General features: G+C 40.3%; 1 protein-coding gene across 1 annotated transcript in view; it reads right to left on the bottom strand.

The window, feature by feature from the left end:
- The window catches only part of LOC105996124 (complement C5-like), a 73,372-nt gene that overhangs the window by 36,687 nt on the left and 16,893 nt on the right, over positions 1-19,792 (bottom strand). Inside the window, 13 exon segments of the mRNA XM_013030104.1 lie at positions 233-445; positions 1,636-1,725; positions 3,245-3,305; positions 5,049-5,276; positions 6,686-6,825; positions 7,478-7,551; positions 9,581-9,671; positions 11,213-11,410; positions 12,698-12,760; positions 14,086-14,215; positions 16,258-16,407; positions 16,532-16,741; positions 18,828-19,031. Of these exon segments, the coding sequence (XP_012885558.1) occupies positions 233-445; positions 1,636-1,725; positions 3,245-3,305; positions 5,049-5,276; positions 6,686-6,825; positions 7,478-7,551; positions 9,581-9,671; positions 11,213-11,410; positions 12,698-12,760; positions 14,086-14,215; positions 16,258-16,407; positions 16,532-16,741; positions 18,828-19,031 (1,852 nt within the window).

The raw sequence follows: 19,792 nt of genomic DNA, 5'->3' as shown, positions 1-19,792 counted from the left end.
GGGGGGAGGGGGGAGGCTGGGAAGGGATGTGAAGGGTAAACAAAGGAGGAGGCTGCAATGCTTGGTAAGAAATGTATGCATTATCCTGTCCATGTAATTGTAACCCCTCTGTACAGTATGTTCACAAATAAAATTAAATTAAATTAAAAAAATCAGATGATATGAAAAAAATCAGATGATATATTATTATTATTAGTGGTGGTGGTATTTGCTATTGTTGTTGTTGTTTTACCTTCTTTCATTTTTTTCTTCAGGATCTGTTTTTTAGTCATTGAGTTAGGATGAAAAATGTTCCAGTGGTTTCCTGCTTCCAGGTAGTGAAACACATAGAACGTTGGGACGATGCTCATTAGCTCTGCCTCAGCACTGCCCCGGGGAAGGTGGGTTAGGATATCGATGCCATCTTGACTCAAAACTGTAGACATAACTTCCCCTATAAGGAGCCCTGAGAAAGAGAAATCAGAGCAGACACAACCACTTCCTATCGACTTCAAACACGATAAAGAGGGAAGAGCAACTGGTTTCACCCCATTTCATCTCAGCAGTTTACCTGCTTCTTAGAAATGGGGTGAAGAAAAGGGGATCTGGTTAGAAGTAGGAATTTAAAAGTAACAAAGAAAAAGACTTAAAAAATATGATGATAGGGAGGGGAAAATGGGAGAAAATGAGGGAGGTAGTGACACTGTTCAAAAAGAAATGTACTCATTATCTGACTTATGTAACTGTAACTCAGCTGTACCTCATCTATACAATAAAAAAATTTAACATCATGATAATATGGTAGACAGATTAGCACATACAGAATATGGCAAATGAGCTGCTATTGAACCTGATGGGTTAGGACATTATGAATCATATCAGACAATCCTTTGGGAATCTTGGGCAAGCCACTGGAGGTAAGAGAATTTCTGGTACGGTTTTGACCATGTGTATCCCTTCCAAAATCCATATGCTGAAACCTAGTCATCAAGCTGGTGATAGCTGGTGATAGAAGGTAGGATACTTTTTTTGTGGTGATTATTAAGGTTTTATCCTCACGAATGCAATAACAAATGTCATAAAAGAGGTAGGAAGGAGCTGTTGACTCTTTTTGAGGATGCAGCAAGAAAACACTTGGGAAGCAGGGAGAAATCCTTGCCAGATGTTTGGAGCTTTTGGATTTCCCAACCTCTAACACCATGAGAAATACATTTTTGATCTTTATAACTGATCCGCCCTCAGGTATTTTATCACAGGAGCATAAGTGGACTGACAGCTCAACAGGGCAGTGTTGTCTCAGAAATGTCTGTAGGTCATAAAGCCTTCTGTGGAATTGGACTGGCCGTGAGTCCCTTAGAAAGTTCTCTATGTCCTGAAGTAATTGTGCCTCATTTTAGAGGAGTCTTTGGGGCCACGGGCAATCCCACTCTCCATTATGGGAGAACTGATCTTTATTTAGGTGGGGTCCACGAAAGAAGATAATTGGAAAAGTGATCACGTGTTAGAAGCTAGGGTACAGAGAGAATGTACTCTCAAGGGCAGAGTTTACATATGCAAGGAAACAGAAAAATAGAAATACAACACTCTTGAGAAGATTTGGCTTTAGACTGAAGGACAAAGTGAAATTAGAAAGAAAAACAGGATCTTTTGCTTTACCTTTTACACTCAAAATCCTTTTGACATTTGTTTTGGGGACCATATCTACTGGGATCTTGTATGGGAACTCCTTTCTTCTGCTAATGACACCTGTAATTTAAAAAAAAATCATGTTTATACAGATTTCTTAGGGTAAAATGACTACATATCATTATGTATCATATATTGTACATGACACCCAAAATTTTTAAAGACGTTGGTATAATAAAACTACTAAGATTTTAAAAGGAAGAAAAACCATCAAGTACATTTATCAAGCCCTTGACATGTATGAGCTCTTTAAAATAACAGATTAAATTTAGCGGTAAGCTCCCTGTAGTAAATAGGTTATGTCAATTTTATCCATCAGGAAGAGGTAACATGCCATTTTTCCAAACAGAGAAAATTGTTCTTGGAATCAAAATCTAAAAATAACTAACATGTAATTTCTTAGACAAGGTAATTTGCACACCAGCTCCATTGGGAAGCATGAACTGAAATTCTTTCCACTTTCTGCTCCTAGTGTTAGACACACTTTTTCTATTATGTACACAATAGCCAAGTTTTAGAATACTGGATACTGGGTCAGATAATTTTTCATTATAATCACTCACTGGTGTATATCATAAAAATGATACTTGGCATTGATAGTGTATCATTTGTTCTAGTAAACGTGTGTATGCGTGTGTGTGTGCATGTATAGGTACTGGGCTTGAACTCAGAGACTTGCACTCTTACTTGGCATTTCTTTTCAGGGCTAGAGCTCTATTACTTGAGCCACACCTCCATTTCTGGTTTTTTGCTGGTTAATTGGGCATAAGAGTCTCTGGAATTTTTCTGCATGGGCTGGCTTTGAACTAGAAAGACAGAGAGACACAGAGACAGGGAGAGAATCTTTGCAAAGTTCTAACTTTGTCTAGAACTGTACTATAGCTGAGCAAAAGCAGGGAGATAGGGAAGCAATAGGCATGAGGAGAATAGGTTGGTTTTTTTGGGGGGGGGTCCAGTTGTGGGCCTGAACTCTGGGCCTGGGCACTGTCCCTCAGCTCTTCAGCTCAAGGCTAGCACTCTACCACTTGAGCCACAGCACCACTTCCGGCTTTTTTCTTTTTTGCTTATGTGGTGCTGAGGAATCAAATCCAGGGCCTCATGCATGCAAGGCAAGTGCTCTACCACTGAGCCACCTTCCCAGCCCAAGGAGAATAGGTTTGCAAAGTGACTGATCAACATTGTTGTATTTTCAAATGATGCAAGTTAAATAATTATGTAATAATACCTTTTTCTTAGATGTTCTTTGGATTGATCATTCTAAAATAAAATACTACAAATCACTGCGATGTATAGAAAAATCACTAATATATCAGGAAGGCAATCAACTGTTACTATTTCAAAGTCCTGAATTTAGAATGAATATCTTTAAATGGAGTAATTATCTTTGTTTGGTGTCAACCATCCATGTAATGGCACTGTGAGTGCTACTGAGAAAGGTAATGAGGTAGGGAGGGAATAGACAATTTTTAATCTACAATTGAACATCTTGAAAAATAGATTACATATATGTTTTAGTCTTACATCATGTTTTAATTTCAAGAGCAAAACCCACGACATATTAATAAAATTATTTTCCTACCATAAATTCCCTTTGGATCCAGAGTAACACCAGCATAACTTTCTTTTTTGATTCCTTCCGGCTAAAGACAAAAAGTACTTAGTTAAGAATATAATTATATCTCTATGACCTAGCTTCCTTGGATTGATTTTTTTTCAATGAAAAAAAATCCCTTTGTTTTTGAAAAGATAAATGATTACAAATGCTTCCATCCATGCCTATCTATAGCAATAATATTTTTCTATGTGACTACTGATCAGAGAAGACAGTAAAATAAATGTAATAGTCAGATCATTCCTCCAAGGACTCTGTATATATTAGCTTATTTAACCTCTAAATATTCCATGAGTAGAAACTATCATTACTTCCATTTGACAGTTACAGATGTGCACACATGTAGAGGTCAGGTAACACATCCAGTGTCACATCCATAGGCAGCATGAAGCCAGGTTTTAAAGCCAACCAGCTCGTTCCAGTCTCTCTAGGACCTATGGCTCAGGAATGTGCCTTGCACCAAATAAATCAATACATGCTGTTGTTGGTGTTGCATTGTTTTGTTTTTATAGTATCTTGCCCAGGCTGGCCTCAAACTTACAACCCTTCTGCCTCTTAGGCTCCTGAATAACTGGGATTACAGGTATTACAGGCTGTATTTAATTCAATACATGTTTAGCTGCAGTGATTTCCAAAGAGAACTCAGATAATGAATGCTTAGGAAGATCCAATCTGTCATCAACCAGTCATGTGGCCTTTGTCAAAAACATCTTTTTAAAGTATTATTTTATCTATCTATCTATCTATCTATCTATCTATCTATCTATCTATCTATCTATCTATCTATCTATCTTTCTATCTATCTTGTTGGTTGTGCAGCCTGAACTCTGGGCCTGAGCGCTGTCCCTCAGCTCTTCAGCTCAAGACTAGTGTCCTACCACTTGAGCCACAGCACCACTTCTGGCTTTTTTTCTGCTTATGGGTGCCTCATGCATGTGAGGCAAGCACTCTACCACTGAGCCAACTTCCCAGCCCTAAAGCCAGTATTATTTTAAATGGACAAAGCATAATTGTATCAGAATGAGCAGGTATATACCTGTAATCTCAGCACTTAAACAGTTGAAGCAGGAGGATCAGGAGTTTGGGAGTAGCATGGGATACATAGAACATCCTTGTCTCAAAAACAAAAACAAAAACAAAAAAAGATCTTCTTCTTGATAACATGAAAATACTCTAAAGGCACGGACCCAATGATATTGAACGAATTATCATTTTCTTCTCTTTTTCATTTTTGCCTGTTTACTCATATATAAAATGGAAGGTTTTCTAGGGTGTAAATTGTTTAAATGTAAGCATTGTAACTTGTGCATTGCTCTGACTCAGTCATTGGCCTAGAATTTGGCCATGTATTTCAAGATACATTGTCTGAATTTGCCTGGGGTGGGTGGGGAGATGGTCCTATTTTCAAATTTTGTGAAAATCTCAGAGTGTGGAGATTATCGGTGAAATTTTTTCCTTCTGTGTTTTTTTTCACTCTTCATATTTTTATAATAAGCAAGTGTTATTTCTCTATTTAAAATTTTTTTTATTTGTTTCCGTTTTTATTTGTTTCACATAGTCCAAGCTAGCTTGGAACTCACTATATAACCCAAAAGAATGATAAGATGCCAATTAACCACCAAAAAGCTGGAAACAAAGGTGTGACTAAAGAAGTACAGCACCAGCCTTGTGTGAAAAAGCTAAGAGAGTGCTCAAGTCCTCGAGTTCAATCCCTAGCATTGTCCCTGAACTCACCCCACCTCCCCAAAAAAGGACACCAAATTTTTCTTACCACCACGCGTAATGTTTTTACTAAAGTTTCTCTTCCAAATGAAGTCTCCAGTGAAAAGTTGAGGTGGTGGAGGCCGATTTCTAGAGGAAGCAGGCTAAAGGTGACCAGATGAGTGGAGGAGCCCTCTACCCTCTGGCGCACACATTTAGAGGGTTTTGTCCCCTGAGGGTCCACATCTGGGCTTCCTGATGTACAGATGCTCTCTGCAGCAGACATCCGGACACAGAACTGAAATGTCCCCAGCAAAAAATCATATCAAAACATGATATCATGGGAGTCAGACAGTTTATGAAAAAAAAAAGTATTTTAAGAAAGTTTACCCCGAATTATGCCTTCCTGAACACAGACCCTCCCCTGGGACTTTAACAGTGTGTAATAACCCCTTAGGTTCGAAGCCTGGCAGAAGCCTGCAGCTCCAGCAGAGAAGGCACCATACATGGTCCATTTCAAATCTTCTAAGTTCAGCTGTGGACAGCACCTCTCCAAATGCCTGTGACTGTCAAGCTTAGTAATGGACACAGGAACTTGAATTTCATATAATTTTCATGTGTCATAAAATCTTCCTGGGCTTTTTGATCCCTTCTCAACCACTTAAAAATGTAAAAATTATCCTTAGCTTTTAAGACACACCCACAACACACACACACACACACACACACACACACACACACACACACACACACACACACACGACATGACAGTCACATTTGGCCTAGGGGCCCAAAACTGCTGACTTGGATCCTGTACATAAAGCACAAGATTTAAAAAGCACAAGATGTAAAAGATTTCATATTGTAGAGAAGTCAGTTTCTCTAATATTCATTTATAATTTGAGAGTGATAACAATCAAAGACTTAATCCTATTGTGTATGTGTATATGTACACATATGTATGTTGGTACTGGGGCTTGAACTCAGGTCCTGAGTGCTTCTCTTAGCTTTTTTTACTCAAAGCTGGAGATCTACCATTTGATCTATACCTCCACTTTCAGCTTTGGGGTGGTTCATTGGTGATAAGTAAGAGTCTTTTCTGACTGGGCTGGCTTTAAACCTCAATCATCAGATATCAGCCTCATGAGTGGCTAGGATTACAGAGCAAATGTACAGGAATAACAACAGCAACAACAGCAGAGGGTCAATGGGGAGAAGGAATGTGACTGGGTCCATGGATGAGCTACTTTAATGGTGACACAGAGCTGTAGCTGTGGGAATAAGAAGGGGACTGGGTTAGAAGGACAGGAAGGAGAGTCTGGTTGGTTGGTAAGAACTGTGAAATCACAGTTATATTATCTTCACTAAGTGAAGATAATATAAGCAGCTAAAATGGAAGAATGGGTTGTTATCACAGAGAGGGGCAGGAACTCAAATGCAGTCAGTGTGAACTTAGCCTCTCTGAACCTCCCATAATTCTTCACATTGCAGGTCACGTGAACACGTGTCCTAACTCTTCCTTTCTTCCTGCTGTGTCAGACTGCATTGCCTGTACTACATTCATCGCGACCATTTGGTTTTTACTGCTGAACTGAATTGAATTTTTATTGTTTTGCATGTGATAGTAACCCCACTGACACCCTTAGAAAGCCAGAGAATGTCTCCCCTTTTCCTTCATTTGTTTAAACAGCATGAATGCCTGCTTACCACCATCCCTGAAGACCTGTAGTTATAAACAGTTCCTTTCAATTGAATCTGTTCCCCTCGTACAACTGAATAGGGTATATTCATTTCTAGGAAGACATCTTTGAACACCTTGGCCTTGAGAGTGTCAGCTACACAGATACCTTAGTCCAAAGGAAAAGCAAGTTAGGAACATTTTAGGGAATTTCTATCCTGCTGTTTTGGTATGGAAGTATGTCACACTGGCTTTTAAGATAAAAGAAAATCAGATCACATTTCCCTCTGGACTGTCATCCCATCCTTTGAATTTTCTGCCCATTGATTTAAAAATAGTTATTGGTATTAGCAGAGTTTGTTTGACCCACAACTATTTAATTCTATTTGAGGCATGAAATACTTATTAGCAAACGTACAAAATAAATAGTCACAATTGGTTCTATTTTAATAGCGTAAAGTTTTGATCATGGAAAATAAGATTCCATGAAAAAAAACAGAATAACAAATACTATTGCCACAAAGGAAAATAAGCCCAAGAGGGATATATTTGTTTTTAAATCTGCTTAGGCCCTCAGTCACTGAGAAAGTAGAAAAAAATAGAGAGTTGGGAGTTCTTTTCTACAGCTAGATAGTTAAGAGAAAAAGGAGAAATCGATAGGTTCAAAGGTATGAGTATAGCTATGTCTTCTGCTAATACATAAATACTGAACAATAATTTATCACTTATTATCTAGGGTAAATTAAATGCACATGAACAAAAAATTACATCTTACTAATGAAATCACTCCTTAAATAAAGAAATGTAACATGCTTCCTTACCACTGTCTGAAATGCCAACACCTTGAATTTCCCAAGTAGTGAGAGAATCAGGCAGCACAAATTGCAACTGGTTTCTGGAATTTAAAATGTTGAGATGATTCAACTACCTTGAAACATTAACCCAACTTGATAGAATTTTTTGCTTTATATTAGAAGAAAAGAAAAGAAAATGACAATATATAGTCCTATCAGATAGCAAGGGAACACTCATTAAGAAAAATACATTAAACTCTTACTTTTAAATATTACACATATAAGGGGAGCATTCAAGTGTCCAGGATACCTTTGTAACTTTGCAAAGTCAAAACATATAAAACAAAAAGTATGTTTAGGGGCTGGGAAGGTAGCTCAGTGGTAGAGCGCTTGCCTTGCATGCCTGAGACCCTGGGTTCGATTCCTCAGCACCACATAAGCAAAAAGAAAAAAGCCGGAAGTGGCGCTGTGGCTCAAGTGGTAGAGGGCTAACCTTGAGCTGAAGAGCTGAGGGACAGTGCCCAGGCCCAGAGTTCAGTGTGTTTATTGTGATTATGTTCTAAATAGGAAAGAAAAACTAATAATTATTTTTGTAATACTGAGGATTAAACCCAGGGCCTTATACTTTATAAACAAGCACTCTACTATTTGAGCTATGCCCTTAGTCCTGTTTTTGCTTTGTTTTGGAGATACCATCTTGTGCTAACTTTCCTTGGGCCACCTCAAACTTATGATCTGCACACCTCCACCTCCTAAATTGCTGAGCTTGTAGGCACCCACCATCATACTGAACTAATGTAATGCATCCTAATACTGTTCATAAAAATTTGATACAACTAAAAATGTCTAATTATGACCAAGCTTGTATATTTCTTTTCCTCTATGGCCACCAACTTTGTATCACATACAGACTTCAATCCCTGAACAGGATAGTAGGAGACAGGCAAATAAAGTGTATATTACTCCAGCAACTGTATCAACAAGGAATCAAAAGACCTCAGAGGTTGGGCACCAGTGGTTCACACCTGTAATCCTAGCTACCCAGGAGGCTGAGATCTGAGTATCTCAGTGCAAAGCCAACCAGAGTCCGTGAGATTATCTCCAATTGACCACCAAGAAAGCTGAAGTAGAGCTGTGACTCAAGTGTACCCAGGCTCTGAATTCAAGCCCTAGGACAGGCAAGAGGGGGGGGGCAGAGAGAGAGAGAGAGAGAGAGAGGGGCAGAGAGACAGAGACAGAGACATAGAGAGACAGATACACAGAGACAGACTGAGCCACAGACAGAGACAGAGAGAGACACAAAGAGTGAGAGAGTGAGAGATGGGGGGAGGGAGGAGGGAACAGTTCAAACCCAGTATCATGCATTTGATACATTTATTTTCATGCCTCTGCAAGCAATATCATAGCCCAATAAACTAACAGTATGATGAATTCTGTTTTTTACTTCAAGGCATTTTAATGAGAAAAGCAAACAAATATTGCTATTATCATACTATGAGATTCTTATAATATAGTTAATTGGGAGGGGTAATTAGTTCAATCACTGCTATTGACAGTACTGAAAAATTTTACCAAAAGTGCTAGAGAATGAACAATGTCAAACAAAAATGCAATTAGCCAGGCATTGGTGGCTCACACCTGTAATCCTAGCTACACAGGAGGCTGAGATCTGAGGATCCTGGTTCAAGCGAGGTGGTGGGGGAGGGGGGAGGCAACGTCCCTGGAGACGTTTATTTCCAATTAACCACTCAAAAACCAGAAGTGCATCTGTGGCTCAAAATGGTAGAGCACTAATCTTGAGCAAAAATGCTCAGGGACAGTGCCTAGGCCCCAAGTTCAAGCCCTACATCTGCAAAAAAAAAAAAAAAGCAAGCAAGCATCTGGCTGTATGCAGTAAAAGAAAGTGAAATGATTTTATCTTTCTCTTTTATCTTTACCAACAATTCATGTTACCCTGACACCAATAACCAGAGAAAAGGCTATTAAAAATATGAAGCAAAACAGAACAAAATTTAACTAAATAGTAGGATCATCTTAACTATGAAGAAATGAGTAGTGTCCAGACTTTTGGCCATGATATTTACATTTTCCATATTTTCTTTCCAAAAGAGCATCAAAGAAACATGATACCTCCGGGGAACACGATGAACTTCCCATAACCAGCTTTCTGGAAAATAGCTCCGAATTTCTGGCTTCGTTACTGGTAACAGGGTCTGTATGTCTGAGAAAAAAATTATGTGCAATTGTGGAAAAAGAGAAATCTGCTTATAGATAAATTTTAAAATGAGTGTTCATTTATAACTAAAGTACTTTCTAAAAGGCCACTAAAGCATTGTTAAGTGGTTTCAAAATAGAACTACGAAGGCCTTATGATTTCTCTCTATAATATAATAGCACTGAAAAAAAGACATGAAAACCTATAATGATTTTCCTTTTTTTTTTTTAAGTTAGCCTGGTACTGGTGGCTCATGCCTGTAATACTAGCTACTCAGGAAGTTGAGCTCTGAGGATTGTGGTTCAAAGCTAGCTCAAGCAGGAAAGTGCATGAGAATCTTATTTCCAATGAACCACTAGAAAACTCAAAGTGATGCTGTGGCTCAAAGTGGTAGCGCACTAGCCTTCAGCAAACAGAGCTCAGGAACAGCTTCCAGCCATATTACAAAAAAAAAACCCACAAAAATACTATTTTTATTATCTCTAAGCAGTTGTACAAAGGAGTTGCCATTCAACAAAACAGTTTATGAATACAGTGCATCTTAATCAATGTCACTCCTTTCAACATTGTCACCCAACCTCACTTTTCTTTTCTCCTCCCCTCCCCCTCCCCTTCCCCCTCCTCTTTCCTCCTCTTCCTTCCTTTTCCTCCTCCTCTACCTCCTCTGTCTTCCTCTTCTTCTTCCCCTTCTCCTCCTCCTCTCCCTTTCCCTCCTTCCCTTCCCCTTCCTCTCCTCCTCCTTCCTGTTCCTCCTCCCCTTCTTCTCCTCCTCTTTCCTGTTCCTCCTCCTCCTCCCTTCCCCTCTTTCTCTTTCCTGCTCCTCTTCCTCTCCTCCCCTTCTCCTTCCTGTTTCTCCTCCCCTCCCCTTCCCCTTCCCCTTCCTCCTCCTCCTCCCCTTCCTCCTCCTTTTGCTGGTCCTGGGGCTTGAACCCTGAGCCTGGCCTCTGTCCATGAATTTCTTTTGCTGAAGACTAGTATTCTACCACTTGAATCATACTGACTTTGTTTTTGTTTTTCCTGAGTAGTTTATTGGAGATCAGAATCTCACAGACTTTCCCGCCAGGGATGGCTTCAAACCACCATCCTCAGATCTCAGCCTCCTCAACAGTTAGGGTTGCAGGCCGCAGGCCCACCGCAAACCTCACTTCTTCTTTATTCCCTAATTTGGTAGGTTAGGTGTTGAGTGTGTGTTGGCCACTTCACCAAGCAGCTTGTGAATACAATGCATCTTGATCCCGTGTGTGTGTGTGTGTGTGTGTGTGTGTGTGTGTGTGTGTGTGTGACACAGGCAGATGTATGAAAGGGGTTTCAATTCAGCCTGCCAGTGTGTGAGGACATTTCCCCCCAGCTCCTCCCGGCCCTTCCATTTACCTGCGTCCATTTCTCTCTCTCTCTCTATCGCTCTCTCTCACACATGCACACGCACGCACCCCCCCACGTGCACGCACGCACCCCCCCACGTGCACGCACGCGCACGCACGCACGCATCCCTAGCACGGCGATCGCACGTGCCGAGCAGCCCCGCCCCCTGGAAGCGCCCGGCTTACGCAGTCGGCCCAGCTGCAAGCCCTTGTGGGAGCTCCTAGCGCGGATCTGGTTGGCGATGGTGCAGCACTCGTTGAATGCCCGGATGCAGTGCGGCCCCACCGTCACGCGCGCCACGCGCTGCTCACAGGTCTCGTAATCGTTGCGACGGGCGCCATCGTAACAACACTGCCGCGGCACTCGATGCCTGTATTTGGCAGCTGAAACGATGGCGGTTACAAGAACCCCGGATCAGGCCTGGGCATAACATCCCAGGTCCAAAAGGAGTCTCCGCGCAGGGCTGGGAGGTGTGGCTCACGTGGTGGAGCACCTGGTCCTGAGTTCAAATTCCCCCTTACTGCCAGGGGCGGGGGAGTAGCTCCCACTTCCAAATGATTCCTTTTCTCAGCAAAAGCCGTAGCTAGTCAACAAGACACTGCCCTCTCTTTGGAACTACCCCAGGAGGGCAAGTTCATGGCCTCACCAGGCCATCTAATTCACACTGAGTGGTTTAAGGATGTCCTCACTTTTGAAACTGATGCTCAGGGTTTAGCAGTCTCTGAGGAACATAGGTTAAATAGCCAAGTGGTTTTCTAATACTACACTGTAATGTCCTTCCCAAAGTATATTCTGCTTTTTCAAACATGTCTTCTGTGACATGTGGGGTAAACCTTACTGGCAGTATCATGCTTTATTATATGCTCAGATTTATCTGTGTCTCAGATATAGCTGTGTCTTGATTATCCTTGTGACATGAAGAACTACAATAATTCATATGTAAACATAAGAAATTATTACAATGCTATAAGCATGACTATTAGCTGAACTCAGGCCATTAACTCCCACATCAGTATTCCTCCTACTGTAAGATGGACAATGATCACGTTACCATAGAAAGAATTCCCATGTCTTATTTTCCAAAAAAATAATCTAAATTCTATTAACTGTTAAGTATATGAAATAGAAGAAATTAATTTCTTTCCTCCCTTCCCCATCTCGAGACTTCCCTCCCTTCCTTCCTCCCTCCTTCCTCCCTCCCTCCCTTCTTTCCTTCCTTCTTGTTTTGCCTCTCATTTGCTAGACAGTTGCCCTACCACATGAGACAAACTTCCAGTCCTCTTTGGTTTATTATTATTTTTATAGGTCTTCACTTGTTTGCCTGTGACTGGCCTTAGAACATGATCCTTCTACACATGGCTCCCTGTGTAGCTGAGCACATACATACATATACATATATATATATATATATATATATATATATATCACATATCACATCTGGCTTATTCATTGAAATGAGGGTGTTGAAAACTTTTTGCTCAGGCTGGCCTGGTATCTCATTGCTCCTGATCTCTTCACCTGCGTGGCCAAGTTTACAGGCGTGAGTCATTGTTCAGGCTTTATATGTTTAATGTCTATCTTAAGGGAAATTGTGTAATGCTTCATTTTCTACAGCTTTTGAAGGCAATGATCATGGTATTTTATAATTGTATGCAACTTAGAGTTATTACCTTGTTCTTCTATTTTCTGTTGCAATTCTCTTCTTGGCCTGAGAATTTCTTTACAAGTTTCATCTGTTATTTATTTTTTTAAAGGATAGAGAAGAAGACAAGAGGGGAAAAGGAAATGAAACCTTTAAAAAAATTCCATAAAACTAAATGTTTAAAATATTTTCAAGTCTACAACAAATGTCTACAACAAATCTGTAGACATTGTGCACAATGCCTCTTAATATGATTTCTTTTTTCAAATGGACCATGTGATCTCATAGCCCATAGCTTGATCATTTTATCTGAGGTTAGCTTTGAACCTTTCACCTTAGTGACCCAGTGATCTTAATTTTAAGCATTTAAAGTGAGCAAGTAGTAAATTACTCTTTTTGGTTGCTATTTAAACTATGTTGTTAACAAGTACAATACAAATACTCCCATCTCAAGCATAATGATGAATAATACTTAAATTGAAGGATGAAGGTGATTAAGATGTACTCTCTGCCCTTGAAGAGTTCACAATTGTCCAGAGTGAGCTTAACTAACCTTAAGAATGTACTCTAATTAGGGGAGGGGAAGGGAAAAAACAAAATGCTTAAATAAGGATACAGGTTGACCCATTTTAACAATGAGATGTACAAAACACTATGTTGAAAATGAATACAACTTCAGTGGGGGGGGGAGATAGCTGTGGAGGTGGGAAGGGATGGTAGGGGAAAACAAAGGAGGAGGCAACAATGCTCAATAGGAAATGTACTCATTACCTTGCTCATGCAACTGTAACCCCACTGTTCAGCATTTTTAGAATAAAAAACATACAAAAAGAATGTACTGTAATTGTATTACTTATGAGTAGATCTAGTCCCCATAAGATATACTCCCTATTAAAGGAAGAAGAAATAATCATCTCTCAATGGTGAAGACACCTCATAGAGCATGTGATTCATTCATTGAGTCAGTCATTTGAATGAATGAGTTACTGCTAGTTTGAGACTAACAATCCTCTTGCTTCAGGCCCCAGAGTCACTGGGATTACAGGTGTAAATTGATGCTCCTGAAAATGAGGTCATTATTTTGGTTTGTAATTATTCTAAGTTTGTAAAAGGAAAAGCAGCCCCTCAGAGTTAAGGCCAAAAGCCATAAAATAGCATTGTCCCATCCTTGGGAGCCAACCTTGAGTCTGAATCAATGAAACATAAAGTTAGGAAGACCAGAGTGAGGACTGATTTGAAAATGCTCAGGAGACCACGGAGGACTCAGGTTCTACACAAATCTGTGCTTTCTCCAAAAGAAACACATTACCATGGCATTCTGAGGTCAACATAGAGAATATTCTGGAAGAACAACAAACATGAAGGCTGGAAGGCAAGTGGCTTAAATGTCAATCATAGAAACACAGCATGTTTTACCGTGTTCTTGGGAGCTGTCCGTGTTGGCATTGGTGAGAAAGGTGAGCCCAGCTAGGTAGAATACATCAGCATTGTCACGGCCACCACCTGCCCCACAGCCTAGGTCACTCTTCTCCAAAGCTTGAAATACCTGTCCAGAAAAGCAACATGTGGGTCCTATCCAGGAATTAAAACATTTCTCTGAGGAACCAAAGCACCATGACATGACTATCACAAAATCTGAGAAATATATAGCACACTCACTCCTCTGTCAAATGAAGAGAGGCCAGATTGCTCAACTTCATTTTTTGTTGTTGTTGTTGTTGTTGTTGATTGTGGGGCTGGAACTTTCGGCCTGAGCTCTGTCCCTCAGCTCTTCAGCTCAAGGCTAGTGCTCTACCACTTGAGCCACAGCGCCACTTCCAGTTTTCTGGTTGTTTATTGGAGTTTCATGGATTTTCCTGCCCAGGCTGGCTTTGAACTGTGATCCTCAGATCTCAGCCTCCTATGTAGCTAGGATTACAGGTGTGAGCCACCAGTGCCCAGCTTCAACTTCATTTCTTTAGGTTGTCCCTTTGTGTTTATAATACTCACTTATTCAAAATTCAACCAAGAACCAAGTCCTTATCAAATAGCTTTCATTTCAGGAAGAGATTCTAAGAGATCAGCCCGTGGTTGGTGTTTTATACACACAGTACATGCTGTAGTCAATATGATGCTTACAATTTAAATATATAAAGAAATAAATGGATGAAAGCATGAAGAAAATAATTAACAAAAAATTTTTCCAACGCTGCTGGCCCATGCCTATAATCCTAGCTATGTAGGAGGCTGAGATTTGAGATTATCAGTTCAAAGCCAGCCTACACAGCAGTCTGTGAGACTCTTACTTATCTCCAATTAACCACCAGAAAACCAGAAGTGGCACTTTGTCTAAAAGTGGTAGAGTGCTAGCCTTGAGCAAAAAAGCTCAGGGACAGTACTTAAGCTCTGAGTGCAAGCCCCACAAATAACCAAAAGAAAAAAAATAAAACTAATTTTAAAGTGACTAAAGTTTTTTTTAAAAAAGATCATACACAAAAACGGACATGAAGACTAATAGAACAGAAGACCCAGAAATTAAACCATACAACTTTAGCCATCTAATTTTTGACAAAGGAGCCAAAAACACACTGGAGAAAAGACTAACTCTACAACAAATGACACTGTGAAAACTGGTATCTATATGCAAGACACTGAAATTAGACTTCATCTTTCTCCCTGCACAAAAATCAACTCCAAGTGGATTGAAGATCTTAATCTAAGTCCTGATACTGAAAAAACACTCCAGGAAAATGTAGGGAAAACTCTGAAGAGATAGACATAGGTCCCAATTTCTTAAATAGGACTTCAATTGCCCAGGAAATAATAGCAAGAATGAGCAAATAGAACTACATCAAGCTTAGAAGTTTCTGCACAGTGAAAGAAACAATCATTAGAACCAAAACAGCGAACCCATAGAATCTAGGGAACCCCCCACAGAATCGACCTGTTATTCAACATATAAAGGATTAATATCCATAATATACAAAGAGCCCAAAAAATTAAGAAACAAATTAATACATGAGCAGAGTTCTTAGAAGAAGGAATACAAAATATTAATAAATACATGAAGAAATGCTCAACATCTTAGCCCTAAAGGAAATGCAAATCAAAACTACACTAAGCTGGGCACTGGTAGCTCATGTCTGTAATCCTAGCTACTCAGGAGGCTGAAATTTGAGTTCAAAGCCATCCAGGGCAAGAAAGTCCTTGAGATTCTTAACTCCTACATCTAAAAGAAAAATATCTGCATAATCCATCTTTAGTGCAGCTCTGTTCACAACAGCCAAACTGTGTGATCAAAGTGTTCAACCACCAATGCAGCCAATGGATAGATAAACTATGTGTTATATAAATAAATAGATGATAGATAAATAATGGAATATAACATAGCCATAAAGAAAAACAAACAAGGATTGAGTTGTGCTTTAGGAAGGAATCGTCCTGGGGAAGATTATGAATATACAACTATATACTTATCAATGAATACATCATAGAGAATCAGGCCAAGTGTTGCCTTAACTCTTCCCCAACAACCAACCTGTCCTTTACGGAGGTACCACATTGACACTCTCTCTGCCCCACAGCAAGCATAGAAGAACACTACTTAACTCTTTGCATGGGCCTTTTGGCTCTTTCTTGGACTCTATACACAGCACTGTCCACTGCAGTCAATGCCACCCATGAGTCCGATTCCGTCTCCATTTTAAGATACACGCGTTGGCCTGGAGAATAAGCATCAGCATCTGGAGACAGATGAACCTGAAAGGTCATTTGAAACAAAGGAAGAGGACATTTGTAGGGGACACAGCTGTGCAGAAACAGCTGCTTTGCCAGCCTTCGTCTTGTGGACGACATCTTTGCAGTGATGTATTATTTGACTCACCTGCAGCTGGTTGCCACACTTTTCTTCGATGTTTAACCAGACTGAATCAGACACCAGTTCTGCTTTCTGCTCTCCAGTAACAATGTAATACACCAGGAGTCGGGCTGAAGGAACCATGTTCTGTGTTACCGGGATGTTTATACTTTGATAAGAAGAATCTGGAAGTTTCTCCCTGGTGCCAAAATGTACAATTTTGCCCTTGGATAAAATCTGAAAAGAAACAGCAAAAACCACCATAAGTACAAAACTAAGACCTGGGCTTGAGGATGGACTTAGAAGTGGAGCAAAAAGTACATTAAAGAGAAAGAGCCAGGCGCTGGTGGCTCATACCTGTAATCTTACCTACTCAGGAGGCCAAGATCTAGGGATTGTAGTCCAAAGCTATCTCAAGCAGAAAAGTCCTCATGAGAACTCTTATCTCCAATTAACCACTCAAAAACCAGAAGTGGCACTGTAGCTCAAGTGGTTGACCAGTAGCCTTGAGCACAAAAAGGTTGAGGGACAGCATCCAGGCCATGTTCAAGCCCCACAACCAACTAAAAAGAAAGGAAGGAAGGAAGGAAGGAAAGAAGGGAGGAAGGAAGGAAGGAAGGGAGGAAGGAAGGAAGGAAGGAGAGAGAAAGAAAGAAAGAAAGAAAGAAAGAAAGAAAGAAAGAAAGAAAGAAAGAAAGAAAGAAAGAAAACAAAAATAGCTAGTGCTGGTGCCTCATACTTGTAACCTTCTTTAGGAGGCTGAGATCTAAGGATTGCTGTTTGAAGCCAATCCCACCAGCAAACCCAAGAGAACCTTATTTCCAGTTAACCAGCAAAAAGCCAGAAGTGGGGGTGTGGCTTAAGTAGTAGAGCACTGGCCTTGAGTGAAAGAGCTATGAGACAATGCCCAGGCCCTGAGTTCAAGCCCGAGAGAGAGAGAGAGAGAGAGAGAGAGAGAGAGAGAGAGAGAGACAGATTTGACATGTCTATATGCTCCAACTGTGTGCTGTGAACTTTAATATTTTCAACTCCTTTAATTCTCGCAATACACCAATGTGATTGGAATATTTACGCCCATTGAAGAAATAGATCCAGTCACTAAATAGCATTCTGTATTTAGTTCAAAATCAAATCACTAGGAAATTAGTGAACTAAAATTTGAGCCTAGATTTTTAAAAAGTCATATACTGGTCCTAAAACCTCCTTTGTTTTGTTAACTAAAAAATTATGTGTGTGTGTATGTGTGTGTGTGTGTGTGATGCATATTATTTTGGGATTAAGTTTTAAAACCATGGATTGAATCCCAAGTTAAATGTTTAAAGTAAAAAATTTAGAAAGCATAAAATGAAATACCTTCCAAAGTCCCTGAAATTGTTCTTAACGAGCAGACTGTATACATAACTTGGCTTGCGGTCCACGAATGGTTTCTCTATGGCCCCACTAGTCCGCATTTATTTTTGAATTCCTGCCTCAGAAGCCTGGGGAAAGATCTCATCAGCGCCTGTTGACATGGCCTTTGGCATGGTTCTCTCTCAAGAAGCCCCTGATGCTTTCTATACCTTCTTTCCAAGGCTTTGCCAACAGGCGTAAAGGAGTCACCTCCTGTGTGATGTTTAGTGATGGGAGGGGAATGTCGCTGGCTGTGCAACTGGAGCAGGTGTGATGTGATTCAATTCCCAGCAGCAGGACTTGCATCTCCCTGTTTTAGACCAATGTACTTGAAGTAGGGATAGACATGTAATCCTTGGCCATGAAATAAGAGCTAAGGTGATGTCATCAGGCCCTAATTAGCCCAATTAGGCTCCATTTAGTAGAAGGAGTTAACACATCAGAAATCAGAGGTCCTGGCTCAAAGCAAAATCTTCTTCTGAGCTGAGTGACCATATTGATGTTGGAAACTCTTTGTCCCGTAATTATCCCATCTGTGAAATGGTTGTGCCAATCATATTCTATCTTAAAGGTTTTTGAAAAGCTGAAACTCAAATTAGATAATTTCTTGAGACCACTCTAAAATATACACATAATCACTCTAATGCTTTTTATTTTTTTGTCAGTCATGGGGCTCGAACTTAGGGCCTGAGTGCTGTCCCTAAGCTATTTTTGCTCAAAGCTAGTGTTCTATCCCTTTGAGCCACAGCACTACTTCCAGTTTCTAGGTGGTTAACTGGGCATAAGAGTCTCATGGACTTTCTTGTCCTGGCTGCCTTCAAATATGGTCCTCAGATCTCAGCCTCCTGAGTACCTAGGATTACAGTCATGAGCTACTTGGAAATTGTTCCAGCTTTGGGGTGGGTAGACATATATTTACAATTATTGTACTTACCAAGTAATTATAGTGAGTTATTTTGTCAATGTATGGACTCTTGGGTGTTACAATGATATTCAGATATTCTCCAACAAGTGAAGGTTTATAGTTCTCAATCCAATCAATATAAAGGTAACTGTGGCTGAGAGATGAATATGAAATTGCTTGGTAATCTTTGCTAGCTTGGTTTTCTTCGAGGAGGTCTGGGGCATCAGTTTTGACCTGAAAAAGAGAATTTCAAAAACACATGTGAACTGGGAGAAATGCTTTTCTGTAAAATGTGTTTTTTAAATTCTTGGCTTTCTACATTTCTAAAATTCACAATGCCAAATGTAAAAGGAGGCTAAAAGCCCCATTGCTCCAGTGTTTGTACAGCTGTGGTATCAAGTTCCTTTATAGAGACTATGGAGAATGATGAAGAGGTTCAGGGTGATGTGCAGGGGTCTGATGAAGTGAAGAGAGAAGATGTTTGCTCCCTTTCTGCACCAGTATTAAGTTAAGGAGCTTCTCTTTCTAAAGGATGAGATGACAGGAATTGATGGTAGGAGAAAAGAAGTGGCAAGGAAGTAGACCTAATTCTTGAGGACTAGGGACAGAAGTTACGAATGACTATTACAGAGACAGGCTAGCTTCATTTCATTGTGAAATAATCAACACAAAGGATTGCTTATAAAACCAGGCTGATAGCCAGGCACCAGTGGCTCACGCCTGAAATCCTAGCTACTCAGGAGGCTGAGATCTGAGGAGCTTGGTTCAAAGCCAGCCTGGGCAGGAAAAGCCATGAGACTCTTATCTCCAATGAACCACCAGAAAACTGGAAGTGGTGCTGTGCCTCAAGTGGTAGAGCACTAGCCTTGAGCTGAAGAGCTCAGAGACAGCGCCCAGGCCTAGAGTTCAAGTCTAACAACCAGTGCATACACACACACACACACACACACACACACACACACACACATTTGTTTCTATCAAGAGAGAAAAAAGGA

The sequence above is a fragment of the Dipodomys ordii genome, unplaced genomic scaffold (assembly GCF_000151885.1).
Source record: "Dipodomys ordii isolate 6190 unplaced genomic scaffold, Dord_2.0 Scaffold127, whole genome shotgun sequence".
In the NCBI taxonomy this organism is placed as follows: Eukaryota; Metazoa; Chordata; class Mammalia; order Rodentia; family Heteromyidae; genus Dipodomys; species Dipodomys ordii.
This window is presented reverse-complemented; position numbering and strand designations above follow the sequence as displayed.